This window comes from Osmerus eperlanus, chromosome 26 (genome assembly GCF_963692335.1).
Source record: "Osmerus eperlanus chromosome 26, fOsmEpe2.1, whole genome shotgun sequence".
Taxonomy (NCBI): domain Eukaryota; kingdom Metazoa; phylum Chordata; class Actinopteri; order Osmeriformes; family Osmeridae; genus Osmerus; species Osmerus eperlanus.
Window position 1 is genome coordinate 6,388,835 of NC_085043.1, and position 24,873 is coordinate 6,413,707.

At 50.7% G+C, this 24,873-nt stretch overlaps 1 protein-coding gene across 1 annotated transcript; it reads left to right on the top strand.

The window, feature by feature from the left end:
* The first annotated feature begins 243 nt into the window (after nt 1-243).
* Nucleotides 244-24,796, top strand: st3gal3a (ST3 beta-galactoside alpha-2,3-sialyltransferase 3a). The gene is made up of 11 exons (XM_062452379.1): nt 244-508; nt 1,325-1,470; nt 5,766-5,808; nt 7,264-7,356; nt 10,947-11,041; nt 12,979-13,042; nt 13,677-13,772; nt 13,906-14,092; nt 19,252-19,398; nt 20,773-20,919; nt 23,514-24,796. The coding sequence occupies exons 2-11, from the start codon at nt 1,356-1,358 to the stop codon at nt 23,616-23,618; spliced, it is 1,092 nt and encodes a 363-aa protein (XP_062308363.1). The 5' UTR covers nt 244-508; nt 1,325-1,355; the 3' UTR covers nt 23,619-24,796.
* Nucleotides 24,797-24,873: the final 77 nt, after the last annotated feature.

Consider the following 24,873-nt stretch of genomic DNA (forward strand, 5'->3'; position numbering starts at 1 on the left):
GGGAAGCATGGGGGTTGATGGTCACTGATTAAAACAGTTTTGGGAATCAAACTAGTTTTAGTTGAGTCATGAACTGTTATGAGGGTCGAAGGTACTTGGGTCAGGAGAGGATTTGTGTAACAGTCCCAATAAAAGATAAGAAAAAGAATAGCCTACTGCAATGTAATAAATCAATTTAGGAAGCAAACATGAAACAACGTTGGCCTTTTTTTAGACACATTTACAACACGTAGCCTAGAAACACGTAGCTAACTACCTCAGTCCTCAAGACGCGTCTACATAGTGTGTTTACTTGCTCCTGCTAATGCTAGAGCTAGTCTACTACTAGCTCAAGGCTCCGCAGCACTGATTACCATCCTATTCTCAGCCGCAAGCATGTTGTAGATATAACAGTAATTGCTGACAAAACAATACTACTTGAACGATGTGTTATTTAAGCCTTCTAACATAACATGAATGCTAGTGGCAAACCTCACCTTAACAGCGGACCCGCATCGTGAAAGAAACGGTAAGGTTGATCATACAAAAATATTCCAGTCATATAAAAGCTAGAGCTAGCTAGCTAGCCCGTCCATAATATAACGGGATACGTGCTGGTCTCTTGTAATGTAAAGCTCGACTAACGTTACAAACCATTTGTGCAAACATTTGTTTACCTGTATTTAGCATTTCGTAACTGTATTTGGCCGCGAACTCTGATGTTAATGACACTGGCAGTGGCAAGCAGACAGGCGTTTGATTGGAATGATTTATAGCACACTGAGAAAGGAGACAAAGCAGGGAATAAACTATACTTTGATCTGTTTGATAGCTAACCTAGATAATGCTACTGAATCTATCTGGAGCAAGTTACGTTGAGTTCGTTTGCCAAGTAAGTCAGTCAGAACCAGGTCGTTTACAGTAAACTACACAGGTACTGAAAACAGCAAACCATGGCAGGCGGTCCTGACCTTATCTATGAAGCCTACAGTGGTAGCATTGGTGTACAAGGTGGTATGCTGACTGTTAGATTGAGATATACCTATATTAACGACCATAACACTTTGAACAGAAAAGGGTCGGTATTTGTAATAATATACGCAAGATCTCTCTGAAATAAGGTTCTACGAATCATCCCTTACGTGAGAAATAACCCAATGAGGGTTCCAAAAAATATATCTGGAACCTTGAGGCTATAGTTTTCAATTACCACTTTGTATGTTTTATGTAGGCTAGGTCAATTTTGTTTTGGGTGTAGAAAGGATATTGACATACCACGTTATTCAATATATCCAGCCATGGAACATGGTCTGTAATAGTTTTGATGTGCATTAACTCTGTATAGGCTCCAGTGGTGCCATGTACAGACATAAGAGATGAGAATGAAGCCCACGCGCAATCTGGTCCTGGGGCTATGTTCCATGCTGGTCCTGGGATTCCTCTATTACTCCTCTGGGCGACTTCATTTACGTGGATGGGGACAGAAGTCACGTGAGTGTGCTGTTATTGTTTGTGCCGAACAAGTTGCAACATCCATTATGGTTTTAAGGCAGACTAACTGCTTAATTATTTACAACCCGATTCACTTTTCGCCGACGTCCAGTCTCTTAATGACGGCAATGCTTCCTTGTACCAAGCGAGGGAGCTCATACCCTAACGTTTACTAACCTGAAGTCTGAGTAGTCTTCGTAGCAGTAAAAAGTGTTAAAAAATGAGCTTTTACGAGTTGTTCTTAACCAATCCTGCAACAGTCCAGTTTATTGTTGCAGCTATGGTGTAAATGCTCAAGGTTGACCTTACAGAATTTGTAATTAAGCCTAATTGGTTTTTACAGGATGCTTGTAAGCACATTCCAGTTACTGTTCTTCTTTTGGTAACAATGTCCTGCGATCATACAGTATTTTTTCTTTACTTCCCTCAACTAGCACTCATGTTCTGTGAAAATACACATATTTGAAAGCTGAAAATGACTCCTCTACCTCACCCATATCAGCATTTGTTAGCAATTTAGGGTAGAGGTTTGTTTGCTGCAAACGGCTGCAGATGCGTGTTGGATTCAGAGTTATAAGGTATGTAGGAGCGACTGTGAGAGCTCTGCCAACTTGCTTGATTTGAAAATAGCACATTATGTAAAAGAAAAAAGAAAAAAACCTTCATTTTTTTAAAGTAAATGTTTGTAGATTAGAGCATTTAACCTCTCTCTGAGTCTTTAAGCCTTTTGGCAGACAGACAAGAAGATTTTGCCAGGCAGTTGAGCTTTAGCCTAACCCATCTCAAGTAAGCCTTTTGAGTAGCACACACACTCTCTCCCAATTTCACGTTGAGGTATGTCCGCCACAAACATGGGGCCGCCATTGTGGTTTTTTTGGGCTTAAAAGGTGTGCTTCCTCAAATGGTCCTTGTCTCTTCTCAGTATCATGTGACCAGGAAGTCCAGGTCTCATCACTCAAAGCTTTAGCCAGGTCTAGATTTCATGTGTAGTTTTAAATCATCTGGAGTAATTAAAGAATATTTTTTTATTTTAAAGTGGGCTCTTGCCTTCAACTTCACTTGGAAGCCTGCCAGTTATTAGAATTACATTGGTGATGACTCAGACTAACCAATTAAACAAGTTAGGGCTACGTCTGGGTTTCATTTTGCATGAATTGCTTTAATCCACATTGAGCAAAGACATTAATAGGGTTAGTGTAAAGCCCCATGTTTCATGAACTGAGACAAGGCGTAGCTCAAGATCCCCCAAAATGTCACGTGAATCGTTAAAGCTGTCGATTAGGCCTCAGTTATTGAATACTCAATAAAACGTCGAAAAGCGTTAATATTTCAAAGTATAGATTGCTAATAACCGACAACTTATGTAGATAAACCTTAGAAAGATACACGTAATCAAGGGATCGGCCTGTTTCTGTCCAGATAGTCAGGGAGGAATACGTTAAGTGTTAACAGATCCTCAGTATCTCATGGATAGAGTTGTTGTGACTCATTTATCTGGACTCCTAAATGTCAAGTCACATGCAAAAACTTGATTGAATTACATCTCCCTCCGAACATGTCAGCTCCTTCCACTATGAAAAATAAACACCCGGCGTATTGTTGACATGAGCCATTTTACAGCTGTAATTAGTTTATTTTCATTCAAGGGTGTTGCTTAATCCTATGACTTGTAATTTGTTCCTACTTAACAGCAACATTGTATGACATGACTAACACACGTTGACCCAGATAGACAGACAGTGAATAATCATAGTAGTGGTATCACCAGTAAAAAAAAATAATAATAATAATAACAACAAGAATAATAAAAAGAGTTGTCTGCCTAAGTTTTTTGACTGGGAGCATGAAGCTGTTGGTCATGGCTTGTTTTTGTTTAAAACTTTTGGCTAACTCTCTGCTTCCCCTTTAACATTGTATCTCCCCTCCTCCTGAACTGACTGAACTAAAGGCTTGCCCGTGGCATTGACTCACTCTTCTGTTTCAGAGTCAGACGTGGATAGCTTATTCTTCGCCGGACGAGGCTCAGGTAGAGGTTTAGAGCCTAGCCTATGTCGTGTCATTTAAGCTAGCTAGCCATGTTGGGAGAGTTAATAGTCCTCACAAGAGCAGTCCATGGTTTAGGCTTGTTTATACTACCCACTCGTGTACAGAAGCATACATTTTTTGGAGGAAGCTTCTCTATCTTCAATTATTTAGGCCCGTCTATTTTAGGCTCCATTTGTATTTACTGTAGATACTTATGCCACTTATGTACTTAAAGATACGTACATTCTTATCACTTCAACGTTTATACCACTTAAACTGTTTTTGAAACGAGCAGAAAAGCTAGTAACCTCCCAACATAAGGCATTATTGCCACAAATCGAAGCTTCAATGGAAGTCTATCTCCAACTATCTGGTGTATCTTACAAAGACTATTATCTTCGACATCCATGTCTTCAGGGCCAGAATTGCTTGGAGCTCCATTTTGTTAAGTGCTTCCTAGCTTCGGTATATCTAGCTTCTATTTTCTAATTTGAATGTGACGTCATGGGTCAAAGTGTAAAATAGTAATAAACCTCCTTAAGAGGGATCAATGTCTTTGTAAGATTGGGCTCATTTTGGTTGTTAGACACTCCTGGCCAGACATAGATGGAGCCCTTCAGCATAACGGATCAGCCTCGCTGCCCAGAGACAACACGCTTCTCCTTAAACCACCCCAGCCACCCTCCCCATCCATTCTCCATGGACCTTCCTGACCACAGCCTCCAGTCCTTACACACACACACACACACACACACACACACAAGCACACACTGTGGTCCTCCATGGCCAGATACACCTGCTTTTATCTCCCCTGTGCTTTCAGTCCTCAAGACTGCTCTTTCTCTCTCTCCCTCCATCCCTCTGTCCCTTTTATTTTACGCTTCATTTCATCCTGAAGCAGCCACATGCATGGCTGTGTGCTTCGGCAGGCAGATAACACCATGAAAGAGCTTGATAAGTGGAATAATAAGAGGCACAAGCTTTGTTCGACTCTGAAGCCGAGCATTGTTTGTGTTGGTCTCACTGAATTGCCTGGACCTGTGAAGGACTTTTACTTTGTAATACCAACCCCCTTCTCTTGTTTATACTTTAGCGGAATGGAGTTTAAAGAGTTGGAAAATGCTCTTGTTCCTAAAAACTGACCCATGAACTTTTCTTATCTGCAAAGTCCTGTTTTTAATATGTTGTGTTAATCCTGTACAGTTCCTCTGCATGACAAAGGCCTCCAGCATTTAAAAGTATCCCGTTCACCACATACTTTTCAGATGTAGTTGCCTCCGAATTTTGGAAATGTCGTCAGTAGTCAGTGTATGGATGTTTTGAACATCTGTGCCTGGCCTGCACCAAACGTATATCACCTGTGGTGATATGTGGATCTTCGATGTCATTCAGCCAACCATTATTAGGCCCAAATGCCTTCCCTTGTGAATTGCAGAGGCAATAACTTTGAAAACCGTGTGGCATACTTTTAAAATGTGCAACTGTATTTCACTGTACGCCCACAACAAAGGGGTGGTCGCTTGAAGGAAGCTGTGTTTGTCCGCAGTCGTCATAACTAGTCCCACATCATTCCGTCAATATTGTCGGTTGACATCCACAAACCTATCTACAGTAACAACAATGTCAGCTCGTGATGAATACAATGAGACAATCACATTAGCCTACCCTGTGGTGACTTGTTGACCCTCACACTGCTGCCAAACCACTTGGAGGAGCCAGTCTTGGCTCGTTTTTTTCCATTTTCTAGCGTCTTCCATTGCAAATATGTCATCATTTGAGCTCCGTAAAGGGCAGAGGGGAAACGTTAATTGAACAACTGTAAACCCGTGATATGACGAACTGGGTGATTGCAGACAGACATTGTCGATGAGGCTGTGTCCATGTCGTAAGGTGGAATTATTGTTGCCTTCTGACAAACTGTTTCCTATGACCCCTGCAGTGGAAAAATCCCACAAAATCGGATCTGACCTCACGTTGCTGTTTACCTATATTATGTATCATTATGAAAATATCACGATTTGTCATTTTCATGAAGTGCACTATGGTTAGTGGCCCTAGCTGGAATCTTAATGGTACCGTTAGATCACATACAAGCTATTTAACTGCCATCAAGTGAAATATAATCCGAATGAGTTATGACTTAGAGGACCAAAGCAGCCTTTGTATAAACACCAGCAGTGTTATACAACTGTCCTTTTCAGATCGCCGTCTGCCTTCTCCTCCTCAATGGTGTCATAATGAATCTCTTTTCTCTGTCTCTTCCTTTTCAGTGTATGACAAACAGGGATTCCTGCTGAGGCTAAATAGCAGCTTGTAAGTATTTACAGTACATCTCCGAAACATCCCCACTGGTTTGACAGCTCACGCAAGTGCTTGCTCAGCTCACAATAATCGTCGCCTTTTGTTTTGTTTTGTCTTGGCTACATGACACGGATCAACGTTCCCCCCCCCCCCCCCACACTGTGTTATGTGCAAACAGTAACAGCGGTGAAGCCATGAAGACTGTACCCTTGGCCTTGAACCGACTCGCCGCACACTCTTGTATAATGCCTTTGCCTGTGTTAGTACATGCTAGTCATGGCTAATGGGCGTACTGTATAGTAATATATAGTAACATAGCATAGTGCTCTTGCCATACCTTTCTGATCTTGTTACCGGGACGGCTTATCCGAGGACCCCCCGTGTTTATTTGATAAAGTCATCGCCGTGTAGGTTATTAATGGTGTGGCTAAAAGCTGTTGTTTTGCCGCGACTATCAATAAAAAAAAAAAATGTGTGTGTGTGGTATTAAGAGCCCGGGACCTGACCCCTCTTGCTGTGAGGTTGACCGTTTCGTTAACAAAAGATCTGTCGACAAGTGGTCGACAGGGGGGGGGGGGGGGGGGGGGGGGGGTGGGCACCAGGGAGCTCTCTGTCTCGCTGGAAACTGGGAAATGAATCCTGGTGCTCTCTGAAGGACCTCCTCCACCTGTATATGTTCCACAAGTCATCAGGTTGTCTCTCCCCTCCACGGGGTCCCCTTTGAGCAGATACTGTACGCGAGGCTGTTTGAAAAGGCACTGTTTGGGTTACGCCGACTCCCAACGGGTAGAGGTTAAGAGTCGACGTCAAATAAACAGACGCCGTCTCCTCCTCGCGTCGACGAAACGCGCGCGGAGAATCTCACCTCCAGCCCTCGTGTCAGCATGAAGCCACGACAGCTGTTACCCCCCCCCCCCCCCCAAGCCTTTTTTTTCTTTTTCATTTCCTCAGATGTCGGGAATGGAGGGGGTTCTGCCCTCTGATAGGATAGTCCTAAATAGGTTGACAGCCCATCTGTGCATGTACAGTAGATATTTCTTTTCATCTGTCCTGTTTGCTCGCGTTCCCACAATGAATCATTCAGTTAGCCCGGGAGCGTAATTGAATCGAAATACCTTTTCCGGGGCCGATCATCTGTCTGTTATCTGACACCATCGCCTGAGCACGCACTGTTTCCTAAAAGTCCAATTTGAAACAATACCACGCAGGCGATTATATTTCTTTAGCTACACGACGGTGTATTTCCCAGACAGCCTTGCGCAAGGCCGCCTTATGTGAGAAAGATCCACTTTGTTAGACCCGGCGTAAGAGCGAGTTTGCTTTGCTTAGCTCCTCCAACCCTGTACCGCTTTTTTTCCCCCTCTCTCTTTTCCCAGGCTTTGAGGAGCGCTCCCGTTGCTCCCACATGAAGCTGTTCCACACTTGACCTTCTCCCTCTGTCTCTAACCTCCCCTCTTTGTACTGCAGGCCGCTGGAGCTGATGTACAAGTATGGCAATCTCAGCAAGGGAGCCTGCAAGCCAGACTACGCGGCCGCTAAGATGACCGCCATTTATCCCAAGTGAGTATCCAAAAGCCCTCAATCCTCCTTTTTCTTGTGTGTGTGTGTGTGTGCGTGCGTGCGCGCGTGTTTCCTTTGGAAAGTGTCCTTTCTCGGTTTCACCCTCTCGGGCCGCCGTGGATTTTTGTTCCATGACTCAAACGTGGACGTCGCTCTTTTGAGTGACGTCGCTCTCTGATCCTCAAGTGCCCCACTGTCAAGCTCTCACCCCACCCAGTCTCCCCCCCAGTCTCCCCAGAGGCGTAGTAAAATACAGCGATTATCATCTCGTCTGCGGTCCGACCCCCCCCCCCCCCCCCCCAAAAAGACCCTCACACATCCTCTACAAACGAGCTTCCTCTGGGGAAACCCCCCCTCCCACCCCAAACGCTTTAGAAGCGCTTCCTTGTCTGGTGGATGACCACTGGTCCTTTGTGCGGCCGAGCCCGGCAGAAGAGTGACAGCCGCAGATTGGTAATGGGCGACCCAGCCCTCTGGATCGTTAGTCACGAGCACCGCGTGGTGACTCGGGCCCTCCAATCAACAGCTCGGGTGGGGGGGCGACCCGCTCCGAAGACAGTAACCTTTCTGTCACTTCTGCCTCCCCCCCCTTCCTCCCGTGAGCGATAAAGGTCACGCATGTCCAAGCGCCGGGGCCAGTGGAAACAGATGTTCCGCCGAGGGGCCCACGCGCGTCATCGTACGCCCCCGCTACAGATGTGTCATCTCACCGCTGCCGTCCGTCAAGGTCCCGCCGTTTAGGATCGTCAGCGACTGTAAATGTTAGCACGCTACACAGGGTCCCCCCCGCCCGCCCCCGTTCGCTCTAAGTTTACTCAGGGCTGGCACGTCCCGTTCCAGCCGAGTCTCCGTCGATGTGGAAACCCCTCCCCGAGCTCAGAGTGGCGTGAGAGAGATAAAAGATCCCATTTCCCGCCCTCTGAATTATTGAGAAGAAGACGAGGCTCCATTCCGTGAAAGCTCTTCACCTGTGTGGTGTCGCGGCCTAGGGTCCTCTCAGGAAACGGGCCGGACGAGTCGCGGAGGCCCCCTTCGGGGACCGGCTCCTGTACGGCGCTCGGCTTTTTTTGGGCCCCTTTTTCCCCTCTCCGCCCCTTCCCTCCCCAGTGCGTGAGAGGAGCCCAGGCCCCGGAGCACTTATCCGGTCTCGCTTAGCAGCAGAGACACGCAACTCTCCAATCCACCAGGGGCTCCGAGAGAGCCTCGTTAACGAGGCGGGCCTGTGTCGAGAGGGGAGATCAGGTCCTGTTAAGATAACACGAGACGATTCCCCGTCGGTGCCTTCCGTAGGCGGTTGCGTGGGCTCAACGTGCCTCGCGAGCATCTTGAGATGAATGCGGACCTGACCCATATTTTAATACGTGGCCCCCTCCGGGCTCGTTTCCTATCTGGATTTCTCTCTCTCGTATACTTTCACTCTCCCGCTCACTCACAAACTCCCTCTCTCACTCCCTCACCCTCTCTAACTCCCTCACCCTCTCTCGCTCACTCACCCTCGCTCCCTCACCCTCGCTCACTCTCCCGCTCACTCACTCACTCACTCCCTCACCCTCTCTCACTCCCTCACCCTCACTCCCTCAACCTCTCTCACCGCCTCCCTCCCACTCACTCACCCTCACTCCCTCAACCTCTCTCACCGCCTCTCGCTCACCCTCTCTCGCTCCCTCACCCTCTCTGTAAACGAGCAGCAGGTGAGAGGATGAACCGGAGCCCCAGAGGAAATGGCGGCTCCTCCGTAGGGCCCCCTGGGTTAATTGTTTTGTAGACATTCCAACATTTGCTGATTAGCAATTGTTATTTCCTCACCAGATCAGAGCCCACTTTATGGTCATCATGCCATATTAAACATGAAAAGACACAATCCACCGCCAAGACTTGAAGAGGTTGTCTAGGTTAAAGAAACAGTTTTTTTTCACTAGGTTTCTCCTTGTTGGACTGCAAACTGTGATAACAAGAATATTGTTTTAAATTTTGGGGGTGTGTTTCTCAACACATCACTAGTTATGCCTTCTGTTCATACAGCAACTCGTATCACAGCAACCATACCGCAAAAAAAAAAGAGAAAAAAAACGTTCTGAAGTTAATATGCACTATTAAAGATTTGTTTTGGCAAATTACTCGATGCATTTTCAGATTGATTCTGAGCGCTGATCCCGTGAGGGGCAGGTTGTTTTTCCCGAAGAGTTATGAAACCGTAAACCCGATGCCTCACGGCAACACGTAAACACCAGTGTCATTAGACGTGGCTGACCCTGTCAGAAGCTCTCTCCAAGGGTTCACTCACACGATCGCTTTTCCTGGCAGAGAGACCGAGCGGAGTGGAAGCGAGCACGACGCTAACCGACGCTAACCTTACCGAGGTCCTCCCTGGCCCGGGGGGCTCTCCTAGCGGGGTCGTCTGTCCCTCGGAGCGTGTCGCCTCTCCTGGCCGCCGTCATTCAGCAATATCGTGTCCGAGGCGCTCTCGAGGACGTGTTAATGAGAGCTGCTCGTCAGTTCTGGACCAGGGTTCTTGCAGGCTGGTCAAGTTCCGAGCCCGTCTCTGTGTGTCTGAGGCCTAATGCCTTCTAAGTGGAGACAGATGGCAGTGCTAAATAGACCATAGCATGCAAAATGTTTGTTGAGACACTAAAGCAACAAAAACGAGCTAACAATGTAATTTGGGTTTTTACATGCATTGTTGAACATGCCTCAAGTCACGCTGCCAGAACAATCTGCTTGCAGAAGGATCTGAAAAGATTTTCTTTGACAGTCAGAATGAAGAGATTATTGGCGGTAAAAAAAGCGAGTCTTCCTGTTAAGCATAATGCATCATTGGCTTCCTATCAAAATACCTCCAACATCGAAAAAGGATTGCGTAAGCCAAGTTGAAGGGAACTCAACATTTGGTGCAGGTGATACTGGTTTTTCCAAGTGTACTGCCCTACAGGAAACTATTATTACTCCCACTGTATGCAACACTAGACCAGTTAGACGAAGTAGCTTGCTGATGCAACACGTATGCTATGTCCCCGGGCTTTGATAGTGTATCTCAACCCCTAGCCAGCATTACATACACCTGCATTACTGTCAAATACGTTTAGCTCGCTAAATCGTATTTACACTTGCGTGTTTAGCCGACTTTTGTGTTTCACTGTTCACAGAGGGGGGACCACTGCCACTGTCTCGTCGATGGCTAAACTGCCTGTTTTTATCGACCAATAGAATTGTGGACCATGCTCTGGTCATTAATTGGGATTTGACGTGTCTATGATGACCCCTCTCTCTATCTCTCTCTCTGTCTTTCTCTCTGTCTCTGTCTCTCTCTTTCTCTATCTCCCTCTGGTTCTGTCTCTCCCTCTACTTTTCCTCAGAAAGGCTTGTTTTCCAAGCCTTGCCATGGCTGATAAAGACAGAGACAGACAGTGGATTAGCTGAAACACAAACCATCTAATCCTCTCAAGCATTTTTGCCGAATTTCAATCGGCGCATCTCTCCCATACACATATAGGGGCTGTGAGGGGTTTGGAAGGACTTTATTTATTCATGCCCAGTCAGTTTTGCTCCCACTCGCTCTAACTCGTTTTTCTTTTTCCCCTCGTCTCCTCCAGGTTCACCAAGCCAGCCCCCATGTTTCTCGACACAAACTTTCGACGGTTCTCCAAGATCGGCAATTTTTACCCCCCTTTCGGAGTCAAGCTACAAGGTACGGGATGCGTGCAGTCAGACCGTGCAACAAATGGCTGCGGTGCGTGTAGCTACCTGAATTCTATCAGCATTCTCATCATCGTCGAATCACGGCGGAATCCTCCTTTTAGCCAGTCGACCTCACAAGTGTCCTGAGAACGTGTGGAGGCCGGGAGAACAGAGGGCCGACACACGCAGGGAGCTGATTGGATAAGGGACCCGGTGGAAAGACTTGGAGGGTCACGGCCCAGGACTTGGACCTTCCAGAGGAGGGGGTGTCTCAGGGCTCAGACGCCGAGGGGAACACCCTGTCTCGTGGAAAATGCTGGCCCTTATCGAGAACATCGGCGCTCCCTGTTTCCTTTCGTGCGGGACAGGGAACATGCTATCCTAGCATCAACCCTCCCCTGCGCTTGAATTAGGATTTGATTTATTTTTTACAGCACCAAGATCACCATTTTGGGCAAAATGTCTCCCAGATAGCACAACACCAGATCATTGGCATGGTACTGGAAGAGGGTCTAAATGCAGAATGCACCTATCGCTCCAGACCAGATAGCCCTATATATCTTTCTTTATAAGGCAGTGGAGGCAAACCCTACCCATTTATGTGTCATTTCCCAATCAGAATCAAGTTACAATTAAAAAGGCCAATATAATAAGTTTGGATTGTTGCAGCAGGCCGGTTGTCAGAAAGCCAGTGATGATCTCCAAGGTTGTGGGTGCCCCTCCTGTGCAGATGGCACCCTGGGCCTGGTGGTTTGGCATTAAGCAACGCCAAGCCTTTCAACCTCCCCTCCAGCCTGATTAAACTGTCTTCTGACTTGTTGAGAGCTATCAGACGTGCAGACAAACATTTTCCCTTCCTGTTTCACCCCTGTTAGTCACAGACGAGAAAGGCAAGGCGTTTTTGGACCCGAAGATGTTGATATGTATGTATCTGAGAGACACTAATGGGTCATAGCATTGTAATTTTGATGTAATCTCTTAATAGCACATGATCACTGTACAGCCCTGTCACCACATGTCAGACATGTACAAGTGGCAGTCAGGTGGCTGAGCGGTTAGGGAGTCGGGCTAGTAATCAGAAGGTTGCCGGTTCGATTCCTGGCCGGGCATTTATGTTGTGTCCTTGGGCAAGGCACTTCACCCTACTTGCCTCGGGGGGAATGTCCCTGTACTTACTGTAAGTCGCTCTGGATAAGAGCGTCTGCTAAATGACTAAATGTAAAATGTACGTGTAGACATTAGGATAATTGGTTTTACAAGTATGGACAATTTGATAATCATAGGTTTGGGACAGTGTTTCAGTTCTATTTCAGAAATGTTTGAGGAATGCGGACAAACAATATCTGGGGTCACGCTCTTCTGCGTTCCGTTAAGGCCGAGGGACAAGAAGAGCGCAGCTCTGCGAGGACGCGCACGTGTGACGTAGGCCCCATTCCCCCGAGCTCCGTCCTAGCATGGCTGGCGTCGGGCCACGCAGAATGCGCTCGTTTAAAAACGCCGCCCGTCCCTCCGGGGGGGGGGGGGGTATCTCTCTTCCACGCCCTCGGCCCGTCCGTGTCCGCAGCTGTATACAAGTCCCCAGGGCGCTGGAGGGTTTGACGAGTAGCCCACCCCCCCCCCCCCCCCCCCGGCTCTCAATCCCCCCCCACCTTTCCCCCCCGGGCCACCCATCTCTTGAGGGGTTGTATAACATGAAGAAGTGTTCAGCCAGCCTCCTGTCAGCCCACCCAGCCTCTGGCTTCGGGCCCTGCCTCATTTATCACCAGCCTCCATCCCCCCTGGGCCAGCACCCCCCCCCCCCCCCGCCTTCATCCAGCCACTGGGGTGATGCCGCCGGCTGGAACGGGAAAAAGAGAGGGCCCTTCTTCTCCTCTTCGTTTTATCTTCGACTCATATCGTATTTTTCTCTCTCTCTCTCTCTCTCCCTCCGTTCTTCTCTGTCCACAGAAAAGATGATCAATATTATTTTGACCGCCACGAAGAACTACGGTCTGGGTGCTGAGCTGGACAGGTACGTTGGCCCGTGATAAACCTCCTAATCTAGTCCAACAGCCAGGCCATTACGGGAGTGTTTGTGGCGTTTTGCCGCTGCGTCCCAAAGACATCCAGAAAGGCAGTGTTACCAGCTTCGGAATGAATGAAAATGAAAATGCTTTGAAATAGCACGTCGTGTCTGGCGAGCGTTGACGTGGAACTCACCCTCACCCCTCCTGGGGAAGATTAATGAAATAATCACCCTCTGGGCAAGTGTCGAACTCTTGTTCCTGTTTTTTTTTTTTTTTCTTCATGTCTTTCACTTTTGGCTGATGTTCTGTCTTTCTAAGGCCCTCGGTCCATTCCATGACAACTAGAATATGCAGTCGGTTTCATCAAGTAGGCGAACGAAAATTAGGAATGTGTTTATTTTCCCACCTGGAATGTAGACCTCAAGACTAAACAGAGGTCACACTCCTCACTAAATCAGGCTGTCAGTGGGTGCGATAGCCCGCGTAAATATCAGATTATCGGGAAATCAATCAAAAGCTCCTCGCGTTCCCCCCCCCCCCACCATCCTCAGCGCGGCTCCCAGTGCCCCGGTTCCCAGTCGTGTTTTCATAAGACGCGTCGCCAAAATATGACCCTCCTCTCTCTCTCTTCTCCACCAGCTTGAGCTGCAAGAGGTGCGTCGTCATGGGAAACGGAGGCATCCTCGCCAACCGCTCCCTGGGCCCGACGATCGACGAGTACGACGTGGTGGCAAGGTCGGTCGGTCGGCGGCTCGGCAAACCCCCCAAAAAACGCCGTCCCTCGGCATAGCCGCGAGCAGCACGTGACTGAACGATAGCGTGGCTGAACACCCCCCCCCCCCCCCCCCCCCCCACGGTGTGTTTGCAGGCTCAACGAGGCCCCGGTGAGGGGCTACGAGAGGGACGTGGGCTCCAGGACCACCCTGCGCATCACCTACCCCGAGGGCGCCATCCAGAGGGCGGAGCGCTACGAGGCGGACTCCCTGTTCGTCCTCTCCGCCTTCAAGTCCCTGGACTTCAAGTGGCTGCGGAGCATGATCTTCAACGAGAAGCTGGTGAGGCGGCCGCTAGCCACCAGTAGAGGGCAGTGGGAGGTTGCAGGAGAGTCCCGGGGGGGGGGGGGAGATGGAGATGCAGCTGAACCGCGCGCACCTGTTAGGGCCTTTGCCTGTATCCGTGGCAGGCAGCACAAAACGGGTTGTGTGCGATGCTCCGGAGCTTTTATCAGGCCTCGGCCATCGAACTGTAACATGAGGATTTTGGACACGGTGAGCCAAGCTTTCTGAATTGTACTTGGGCTCAACCAGGGTGTAGCGAGATAAAAAACAAACAAACGGTGACCCATCACAGGATCCAGCCGAGCAGAGCTGACTGGATGTCTTGTGTCGCCGTCCCACAGGCTTACCATTATGCACATTTTGCGTACGGCCTTTCAAACCCTCTTTCTATTCCAAATAAAGAAATCGGATAGCGTCGATTACACCGAAATGAGCCAGGTGGAATCGAATTCCACCTGGTTGGCTTTGGCGGTGTTATCGGGTGGAGGGGCACAACAGCTGTCTCTGTCTGCCCGACTGGAAAGCCTTCCCCTCCGCCAGCTGAGCGACAGCCACTTAATGATCTGCTTAATTGTCTGGTCCCGCGTTGACGAATAGACTTCCCTTATCTCTTTAAGTAGAAAAGGAAGGGGGTTAATGAGTCTCCCGCCCTCCCTCGCTGTCTCGCTCCCTCCCTCCCTCCCTTTCTGTTTCTCTCTCTCTCCCTCCCTCCCTGCCACCCTCCCTCCCTCTCTGTCTCTCTCTCGTCTCTCTGTTCTCAGAGTACAGTAACTAGAGTGCCTCGTTGCATATCCAGACCCCACTCTGAAAGCTCGGCCACCGTTCCAGCCGCTTGTCCGACTCAAGGACGCCCCGCATTCTCCGCGGGGCTGCGTACGCAACAATGTAACCCTACGCTCCTCTGCGCGCCACCGCGAACCCAGCACGAACCCCTCTCTCGCCGTGGCCCGTCGACTATTTTGGCGACATCCTGCCTCATGTGGGTGACGACTTTCAGAGGCACGGTTCAGCCGCGGAGACCACGAGTGTTTGACTCACTCCAGCTCCACGTCGTGTTTGTACAAGACTACGAGGAACATGTGTAGCTTTTACCACGGGTCCCTGGTTTTACATAATGCATTGCGGCCCCCGCATGCTTTGGAGCCGCTGGGAGGGAGGGAGGGAGTGGGGGAACGGAGGGAGAGGGAGGATAAAGTGGACTCGTGTTTGTAAACAGCGAGTCTTCTTGGACTGACCTAGCAAGCGGGCGAGTCCAAGTGCACACGCGCGCGCCCCAAAATACTGTGCATGTGACTCATACGAGGCATCGTGGCTCTTGTGGGATTCCTCTGCGTTTCGAGGGACAGTCCAAGCCGCCTGTCTGAGAGGGATTATCGTTGCACGTGCGTTAATCCAATATTAACTCGTTCTAATTTAAATCTTTATCACAAACTTCATGGTCAATCCAAGGTTACCATGTTGGAGAGTCTGAAATTGTGTTTACTCTCTCTCTCTCTCTCTCTCTCTCTCTCTCTCTCTCTCTCTCTCTCTCTTACTCTCTCTCCCTCTGTGTAAGAAGCGTCTCTGGTTACAGTCACTGTGGTCCTCCATGCTTGAGTGGGAATAGAAGATATTCCCACAACCCAAGACACGCCATGCCTGCCCCCTTTTCCATTCTCTTCCTCTCTCCCTCCATTTTGGACACGGTGAGCCAAGCTTTCTGAATTGTACTTGGGCTCAACCAGGGTGTAGCGAGATAAAAAACAAACAAACGGTGACCCATCACAGGATCCAGCCGAGCAGAGCTGACTGGATGTCTTGTGTCGCCGTCCCACAGGCTTACCATTATGCCGTAGAGGGAACCGTCAAACGATCTGGGGGGGGGGGGGGGTTTCAAGAATTCTCGCATCTTCACCAGAGGACACAAACGGCAGGGGAGTGTTCCGAGGTGCCTAACAGTTATGCGGACACGATTCCCGTTTCTTGGGCTCCCTCCCGGCCAGAAACCGTAGACTATTTTATTTTTATTTAACCAGGCAGAATCATTTAAGAACAAATTCTTATTTTCAAAGATGGCCTGGCAAAAAGCAAAAGCTTTTTGAGGGAGAGGGGAAGGGGGCCATGGAATAAAAATCTGGTTAAAAGCATAACGGCACACAACCGGACTAGCTGGTCGAGGGGCTAGCTCCTTAGCCAGTTAGCAAGGTTAGCTCCTCTAAGCTTATGGGAAGTCAGGTCGGATGCACATCAGGGAGCAAGAGCACACCTCTGCCCGTCAGTCCCAACGTTAATGCCCCGGGGCAGTAAGGGAGGCCACGGGCTCACCTGGGCCTGTCAGGGGAGACAGTGGATATCACCGAGGTGGTCCTCTGTCCGGGCTGGGGATCACTTTTCACGCAGTGACAGGTGGGGCCGGAGGCGCCGCGCGGCCAGCCAGCCATGACAGTCATCCCGCTGTTTCTCTGCACTCTTTTATTCGTCAATAGAAGTCTTGTTAAGAAACTCGTTAAACTCTTCTTTTTTTTTCCTTCTGTCTTTTTCAGGGGGGAACCGTCTCAGTACAAATGCCCCTGATATGATTTAAGTTCCCCCGTCTAAGATGCTGACACTGACAGTTTACAGTGGACGGGTAGCGTTTGTGTTTGTGTTGGTGAGGTAAACATGTCTCCCAAGGGGGCTACTGGGAACATTCGACACCCGAGACACAGGCAAAGACGCTGACCTATACAGCGTTAAAGAGTAAAGGAGGCCTTTGAGGCCCGCCCGACCGTCCTCCTCCGCAAGCCTTTCGAACCAGGAGATCAAGTCGCTGCCGTCAGCGGAGCTAGGCCGCAACCACCGGGCCATCGCACAAACGGGACACACGGACAATTGTCACTGGGTTATGAATGAGGGAGAGTGTCGGGCCGGAGACTGATGGCACAGAGATAAGGACAGTGCAGAGGGGGCAGAGACTTGAGTGCTAGCATTGTTGCCTACTCGCAGTCCTACATATCGAGACTTTATTGTTCTCCACAGTAAGAGGACCGACCCCCCCCCCCCCCCCCCCAGTCCAAACATGCGCTACATGCTAACAGCTTGCGCGGACCGAGAGGAATTCACCACCCACAGGCTTAGGTTTTTGTGCCACCGAGGCGAGGCTGGGACTTGGAGAGCTTGGTGTCCACCCTTCCTGTCCACCTGATCCGCCCCCCCTCCCCCCCCCCCCCCGGTCCCCGTCGACTGCCACTGAAGGACGAGGTGTTAGATTCCCCTCTCTCAGCAAGAGAGCCAAATGGTTCCCCGTCTAGACAGGATTACTAGCCGGGCTTTCAGCGAAGCGCCGTGCAGGGGAGAAGAGCGACCGTGCTAGGCTACGCTAGCAGCCCATACCAGCGCTGTGTGGTTTCTACCCGTTTCGACCGCGCGTTCCGGAACGTTCCGGGGCGGCTCAGTCACAGGTATCCCAGTAACTGGGCCCACGGAGGCATAAGGAATGCCTCGCAGGCCTCTGGTAATTACCCTAATGGCCCCCCGAGTATATTGATACAGGGTTTGTTTGCTCGTCTTGTTTTTCTCCTTCGTGTTTTTTCCTGCTTTAAAGTTCCTCATCATCAGCGTCACTGCTTTTAACTGGGGCTGGTTTGAAGAGAAAAAAAAAAACGACCCAAAACTCGACTTTGAATTTTCCACCGCCACACACACACCACCCCCTTTTCCTAATCCCATGTTTTTGTCACCTCGTCCATTACAGAAAAGCGGTTTTGGGAAGGCGGGGGGAACCGTGAGATCACGCCGGGCCTTCTCATTTAATGCAATCTGGCCGCGCCGTTCGAGCCGGGCGGTGCGGCCCCGTGGTTCGTTACACATCCCAGCTGGTTCTGATATTTGTAATTTCATCTCACTTTAGCGATTCATTACTCCCAGCGCAGGCCTCGACATTACTACTACGGGAAACCTGTGCAGAGGGGGATCGAATGACATGTTCACGCCACACGAACAGTTTGCGTTCGTGAGTATTTTGAGGTGTAATCTTTTCTGTTTTGAGGAGGAGAAGTGGGCTTTCACTCTACTTTTGTATGTATCCAAAACCAATACGATCACTTTATTGGGTAGAAAAGAGGTGATTTACTGCTGTTGTTTTTGAACACAGAGAAAACTCTCCGGCTTAGGCCAACCCGCAAGTGGGTAAGCACTTCTTTTGCGGCGCTGTGGTCTGTTCTGGCCTTTTTACAAACTCCCAGCCTCATTAAAAGCCCCCTCCAGGGCCAATAAAAAGTCTCCGTGCTCCCTGAACAGACCTGCGCTCCCGAGATACACCTACGGGGGAAGAATGAGCTCTCAAGTCCTGCAACACGGTGGCCCCCCCCGTCGAACATACGCCGTCTCTCAACGCCAACGTCAAGAATGCACACACCCGGCACAGCCGAGCGATGAGCGTAGCTCGACTTTACAACAAAAAAAAAACGATGGCTTGAGCGGTAGGAAGTTGGACTGAATGGGGGACCGCTGACGTTTGATCTTGACCAGGGCACTTGTTGTCCCGTCGGAGGCCCTGACACGGCTGCGCTGTAGCGCACCTCCAGAGAGGCCCTTTCTACCAAACCTGTCTGGCAGAGAGAGGTGGGTCGTGCCTGGGCGTGCCCTTTGGCACCGAGCCAAAGGCAGCTCAAAGCCACACATTTTACGGCCGTCCCTTTTATACGGAATATCAAAGGCAACCTGTGGGCTTATTTGCACAGGTGACTTCCATTAAAGCCGCTGACCAACTGTTTCGCATCAGCTCTCACTTGGGCCAGCTCTGGGCCAATGGAGGAATGACTAATCATGAGTCTGGACCGGAGAGGAGATGTGGAGGTGCTCTGGCTGAACTGCCTGGTAATTGATATGCATTATGGAGGGTTGGTTGGGGGGGGGGGGCTCGAGACAGACCACCAACAGAGGTCACATTGTTACAGCGCGGAGAAGACGTATCGCCCGGCGTCCTCTCATTTGCAATAGCGGCGGGCGTCATTTTTCAATCCGCCCCTAACGAGTCTCATGTTTCAGAAATCTTTTTTTTTTTGCCAATTTTTTTTTCTTCGTTTTTTTTTTGGGGGGGGGGGGAGGGGAGGGGGGTCTTTTGAGTCTCTGTGCCTGTCTCTCTTCTTCCCTCGCTCATGTGTGCCCTCTCCCCCCTCCCTCCATCTCTCTCCCAGCGCAAAACGGACGGGTTCTGGAAGTCGGTGGCCCGCCACGTCCCCAGGGAGCCCAGCGAGGTGCGCATCCTCAACCCCTACTTCATCCAGGAGGCCGCCTTCAAGTTCATCGGCCTGCCCCACAACAACGGGCAGATGGGGAGAGGGGTGAGAGACCGTCCCCAAAACCCCCCCCCCCCCCCCACACGAGATATAGAAACCCTTCTGGCTCCGGTCAAATCTCCACAACATTTCCCCCCCACGACAGGGGAGGGGAATGTCCCTTCCTCACATGACTCCCCTTCCCATATTCGTTAACGGTTAGGAGGGAGGGGTGACAGTTGGGATGCTGTTTTCTCCTGTGTGTCTGCCTCTATCAGGACAGGTCAGCTTCGACATACAGCGGAACAGCCAGGATGACAAGCAGGGGCTCTGCGGGCCCAGGAATGAGTCAGAACACCAACATAATTACCATCAGGGTGTTGCTAATAGGCAGGGTCGTAGGTTTATTTTCAAACTGCTGATATTTTCGTAATAACCGAGCGACCGTTCATAATCATTTTCTTAATGCAAAGTGGGGGGGGGGGGGCGGATTTGCTGTTTTAGGGAAGTGGGTTCATGGTCGGTAACCATTCGATGAAAGCTACGCTAACAGTTAAGGTGTTGTTTCTTACTGTACTTACTGTGACGTGGTATTGACAGTCCGTGCTGATATATAATAAAACCGACACCAATGCTAATATGGCCGTGCCTCATATATTGAATGATCTGGATGGATGAACATCAGTGGAAGTGAGGGCACGGTGTAGGCAGGAGGCCTCTAACTTGGCACGGTTCTGTGATGTTTCTCCCTTTTCGGAAGACGTGGCTCCTAGAGAGGGAAGGAGGGGGGTTGGGGAGCGGGGGGAGGGGGGGGGAGGGGGGGGATGCGCCGGTCAGGTCTCGTTATCAGGCAGTCGGCAGAACTCCACCTGCAGGATTAGCCCTCTGTCACTCACCCGGGCTCTGCTGATAAGCCCTTACGCCATTAACCTGCCGGCCCGCCAGAACGCCTCCCTCCTTGGGAAGCCTGTCAGGCAGTCAGACCTCCAGCACCACAGACAAACCTCCTTCAGACTTCCCGCTGTTAGGTTACCTCAGTTCCTGGACACTCAACTGTCTCCTAGTAGAGGGGAGGGAGGGAGGGAGGGAGGGAAGGGGGGGGGGGAATAGAAAGAGGGAGAGAGAGAATCAGATCTCGACCTCTCCCATCAGTTCTGTTGAGAAAACAAACGGGCAGGTTTCCTCGCTCCTAACGAGCCATGACTTTATTCTTCCGGGTTGTTCCATGACTTTATTCTTCCGGGTTGTTCCATGACTTTATTCTTCCGGGTTGTTCCATGACTTGTGTTTGGGTAACCTTTCCATCCCCCTTCTTTGTTCCCCTTCTAACTGGCCACCTTCAGCTTTTCACAGCATGTCTGCTCTTTCATTGAAGACGTGTCTCACTCGTGTTGTGTGCGTGCGTGCGTGTGTATGTGTGTGGGTGGGTGTTTTTTCCAGAATATCCCGACACTGGGGACGGTTGCCATAACAATGGCGCTCCACAACTGTGACGAGGTGGCGGTGGCCGGGTTTGGTTACAACATGAGCACGCCCCACGCCCCCCTGCACTACTACGAGAAGATTCGGATGTCGGCCATCAAAGAGGTAGTCTCCCCCCCCCCCCCCCCCCCCGCCTCCACAGGCACGCGCGTCCCACCCACATTGTTACTGTTGACTGGGAAGGGAAGTTCAATCCAGGTACTGCCTTCAGTCAGGTCACAGTGACCCCCCCCCCCCCCCCCGGCGCATATCTGACATTCCAGTCCTGTTGCAATCCCCGAACGACCCAGAGAAGGGTTTGGCCGCGGCGGATGCATTGGTCGTAAAAAAAACCCCAGCGGAGATTAGGAGGCGCGCCGATCTCCGGCCAAGCGGCTCACCTCTCACCTGCGGGCTCATAGTCCACGCCTCGCAAACGCTTGTTTTTTTTTTCATCCGCCGCACAGCTTAGGCGAGCCCTCTCCAACCCCCCCCCCCCCCCCCCCCCCCCCATGCATTGGGCTCCATGTCAAAATAACTAAATTAAGTTGTCGTGGGCGTGTACAGTAACTGCCTCGTAAAACCAGAGGTACATTTAAAGACAAACCGACCTGAATATGTGACCCCAGGCACACGAACGGTCTTTGTTTAGTTGTATCGACCGGGCGGGGGGGGGGGGTATCCTTAACTATGGACCAATCGGACCAGTCTCAGATCTTCTCCCGCCCATGGCGAGAGATGCACGGGGAAGGTACTGGACAGACCTGGGAGAGAGAGAGGGAGGGAGGGAGGGAGGGAGAGAGGGAGAGAGAGAGAGAGAGAGAGAGAGAGGGAGAGAGAGAGAGAGAGAGAGGGAGAGAGAGAGAGAGAGGGAGAAAGAGAGGGATAGAGAGAGGGAGAGAGAAGGAGAGAGAGACGCCCATGTAGGGAATCCCAGAGGTTTTGACAGTTGACTCTCCCCCCCAACCACCCCCCCCCCCCCCCCCAACTCACAGTCGGCCAGCAGATTTGACCTGCTCTATTTACCCCCTCACTGGAACATCCTCCCACACACAAAGTACACATCCAGCGAGCGAGCGTCCCCGGCGGTGTGTGTTTAGCATTCCGAGCAGCCCGAGCCGCGTGCCTCTGAGTCCCTTCACACAGCCCAGCGGCATGCCTCCTGTTTAGCTTTAGCTTTCCTCGTATACTCCGGGGGGGGGGGGAGTTTACAGTGACCTTTTTCTGTACTCACTGAACGCCGTCGCCTCTTAAGAGCCAGGGCGCTCTCGCCACTAGCTCACGGGACGCCTTGATTAGGGGCGGGGGGAGGGGGGGGTGGACTAGGATGCGTAGCGTCAGGGAGGGAGGGGGTGCCAGTTATGACTAAGTGTGTTTTAAGGGGGTGGGGTTGGGGGGGGGGGGGGGGGGTCCAGCCTGGAGAGACAGCTCTTTCAGTACACTGTTTGAAGTGCACGGCACTCTGGCCGCTCATGAATCACTCTCCGCCGGGGGGGACGTCGGTACTTGAGCGGCTTGTCTCCGCTGGAGACATGCGATCCCCCCCCCCCCCTCCCTCCTTCCCAGGTGTCAGTGTGCGCCCTCCGCAGACTGCAGCCGACTTGTGTTTCAGAGCGCGGGGACACGGACCCGTCTCAAACCCCTCGGCCCCCCCTCCCCCCTCGGCCCCCGCCATCTATAATTGAGAGCCGCGGCGGGTTTTTGGGGTCGTCGTTAAAGAATCCCGCGTTCTTCGAGTGGGTAACGCGGCGCAGGTTTGTGCGAGCTGAGGCCCAGAATGGAGGTTCGTCTGATCCTCCCCTCGAGGATTTGTGGGGGGGAAGCATGGTGTAGCCTAGCCCAGAGAGAGAGAGAGAGACGGTGAGGGGAATGCTCGAGGAGCAGGTGGAAGCACGCGGAGCTCCTCCCGTCGCTCGCCTCGCCCTCTCCTCCACGAGCTGCCAGTCACCCAGCCGTCGCCCGGCGGGGGCCCCCAACAAGAACCGGCTCCACCGGAGGACGTGCGCTCTCTCTCCCCGGAACTCCGAGCAGATAGCCCGTCCCTCCGGGGGAAACGGGGCAACGTTCGGGGCCAGTCGGAGTAGTAGGTGGTGATTTAGAGAGCGGGGTTTCCAAAACACCTCATTGACTTCAAATGGCTTCTGTCTCCTGAGTTGCCCTGGCTTCTGCTCTGAGGAACACACCGTACCACCATTGCCACTCGCGGAATTTCCCTCCTTTTGTTTACCCCGCATGCACACAGATGTGTTCCCACAGAAATTCCTGCTTTCATAATGAATAGTTGTTTTCACGTCAGGCTGAATAGCCGTGACAATAAAGCAGTTGTAGCTCCCAGCTTCTTTTTTGCTCGGAAGAGTGCTTTTGTGTCCAACAGTTTCATGTTAAAGTAGTTTCACCTCAACTATGTGTGTCACATTCTGCACTACGTTCAGCCGGTATTTGCCCCTTCATCCATCCTCTCAATTCAGGGGCCGGATAATGCATTCACAGAAACACAATAGGGGGTCGGTCTCAACGTATTCACTCCCGGCCGTCTATTGTGCGTCTGTGGTCCTGCACCAGCTGAGAGAGAGGGCTTCTTTGAGCGGCTGTAAGCGCCGTTTCGGCTTGACTCTTTCACGCAAGCGTCCTAAAGATTCCCTCTTGTCTCCTCTTTCCTTTCTCCTCCCTCCCCCCCCCCCCCCCCCCCCCAACCCCCCACTGGTCGAAAACCATCCCAGTCGTGGACTCACAACATATCAAAGGAGAAAGAGTTCCTCATCAAGCTGGTGAAGGCCGGAGTCATCAAGGACCTGACCGGTGGGATCTGTGGGTCGGGGTGTTGATCGCCTCTGGTCTCCCCGCTGGTTGTCCTCCCTCCCCTCCCTCCCGTCCCCCCTCTCCACCCTCCAGCTCTCAGGGACGGAGGAGGGACCGGGGGAGAGCGGTGGGCCCTCGTCGACCTGCAGCCCGCGCCGACACCCCGCGGCCTCGAGGGGTCGAACGGCGATGACGGAATGTAGGAGTTGACTCTTGCTGATGGTGGATGGAGATGGGGGGATCCTGGGTCACACTCTTCCACTCTCCAGGGTCCGTTAAAGAGAGGAGGGGTGGGTGGATGGATGGATGGAGGGGCCTTTCCTGTAGTGTTGAAGCACCGCGCAGATTACCTCCCGAGGAAGTGTCCTTGTGCTTCTGAATGTATTCCCGGAAAATGAAACCAGAAACCGTTCTGGCGCTTTTATTTCTTCTCATTTCAAGTGTTCACTGTTTTGGCTCGCCTCGCAACGTTTTTTAAGGACTGTTTTTCGTCCAGGTAGCAATGTACACATTCAGCTGCTTCCAGGAAACATGGGGCAGGGCAGGGCAGGTGCTGGATTTCTCCCCACACCCTCCTTCCCCTTTTAAGTTATTTTAAAGTTATTTACCTTGAGAGGTTTCTTTTGATGTGACCCCTTCTTGTTTGGCTCAGTTCAGAGTTAAAAGGAGCACCAGCCCTTGATAAACGTATTTATTTTTGGTCAAACCGCCGAGGACTCCTTGTTTTACAGTCCTGCTTTGGACAGAGAGACTGGGCTGTGTTTGGGCTGTGTTTGGGCTGTGGTCTGTCCATCAGTGTGCTTCCCTAAACACTGAACTCGATCATATTTCGCTCATTCTCGACAGCTTCCGGAATTTCAAGCTCTCTGGTCAGACATAAACAGTGTTCTTCTTAATTGTCAGTGTAAACAAGCTTTATGACTAAAAGTAAAAAAATAAATTTAAAAAAGAAACACTTCCATTTTATTGTTATATGTTTATTATTATTAAATGATAGACTGTGTTCGGAAAGTTTCTTACAGTATGTATGCCTGTCAAACAAATTGATGGTGACAAAGCTATTTCTGTTCAATCTTCGATTGTTATTGATTGATTCTGGACTTGTTTCTGTGCACAGCCAAAGTATGTGGCGTGTATTTCTTATCCTTTATGCGCCCATACATTGATTGTCAAGATAATTTGAGAAATAAATCATAACATACTGGATGTAACGTCTTCTTCACGGGAAAAAACCAGACCCAGAGGATTCCACAGTAAAAGTCCCAACGGTCTTTAATCGGT

Coding starts and splice junctions, on each gene's coding strand:
- st3gal3a (XM_062452379.1), top strand. CDS start 1,356: ATGAGAATGAAGCCCACGCGCAATCTGGTCCTGGGGCTATGTTCCATG. Junction 11,042..12,978: donor TTTCGGAGTCAAGCTACAAG/GTACGGGATGCG, acceptor CTCTGTCCACAG/AAAAGATGATCAATATTATT. Junction 20,920..23,513: donor GGATGTCGGCCATCAAAGAG/GTAGTCTCCCCC, acceptor AAACCATCCCAG/TCGTGGACTCACAACATATC.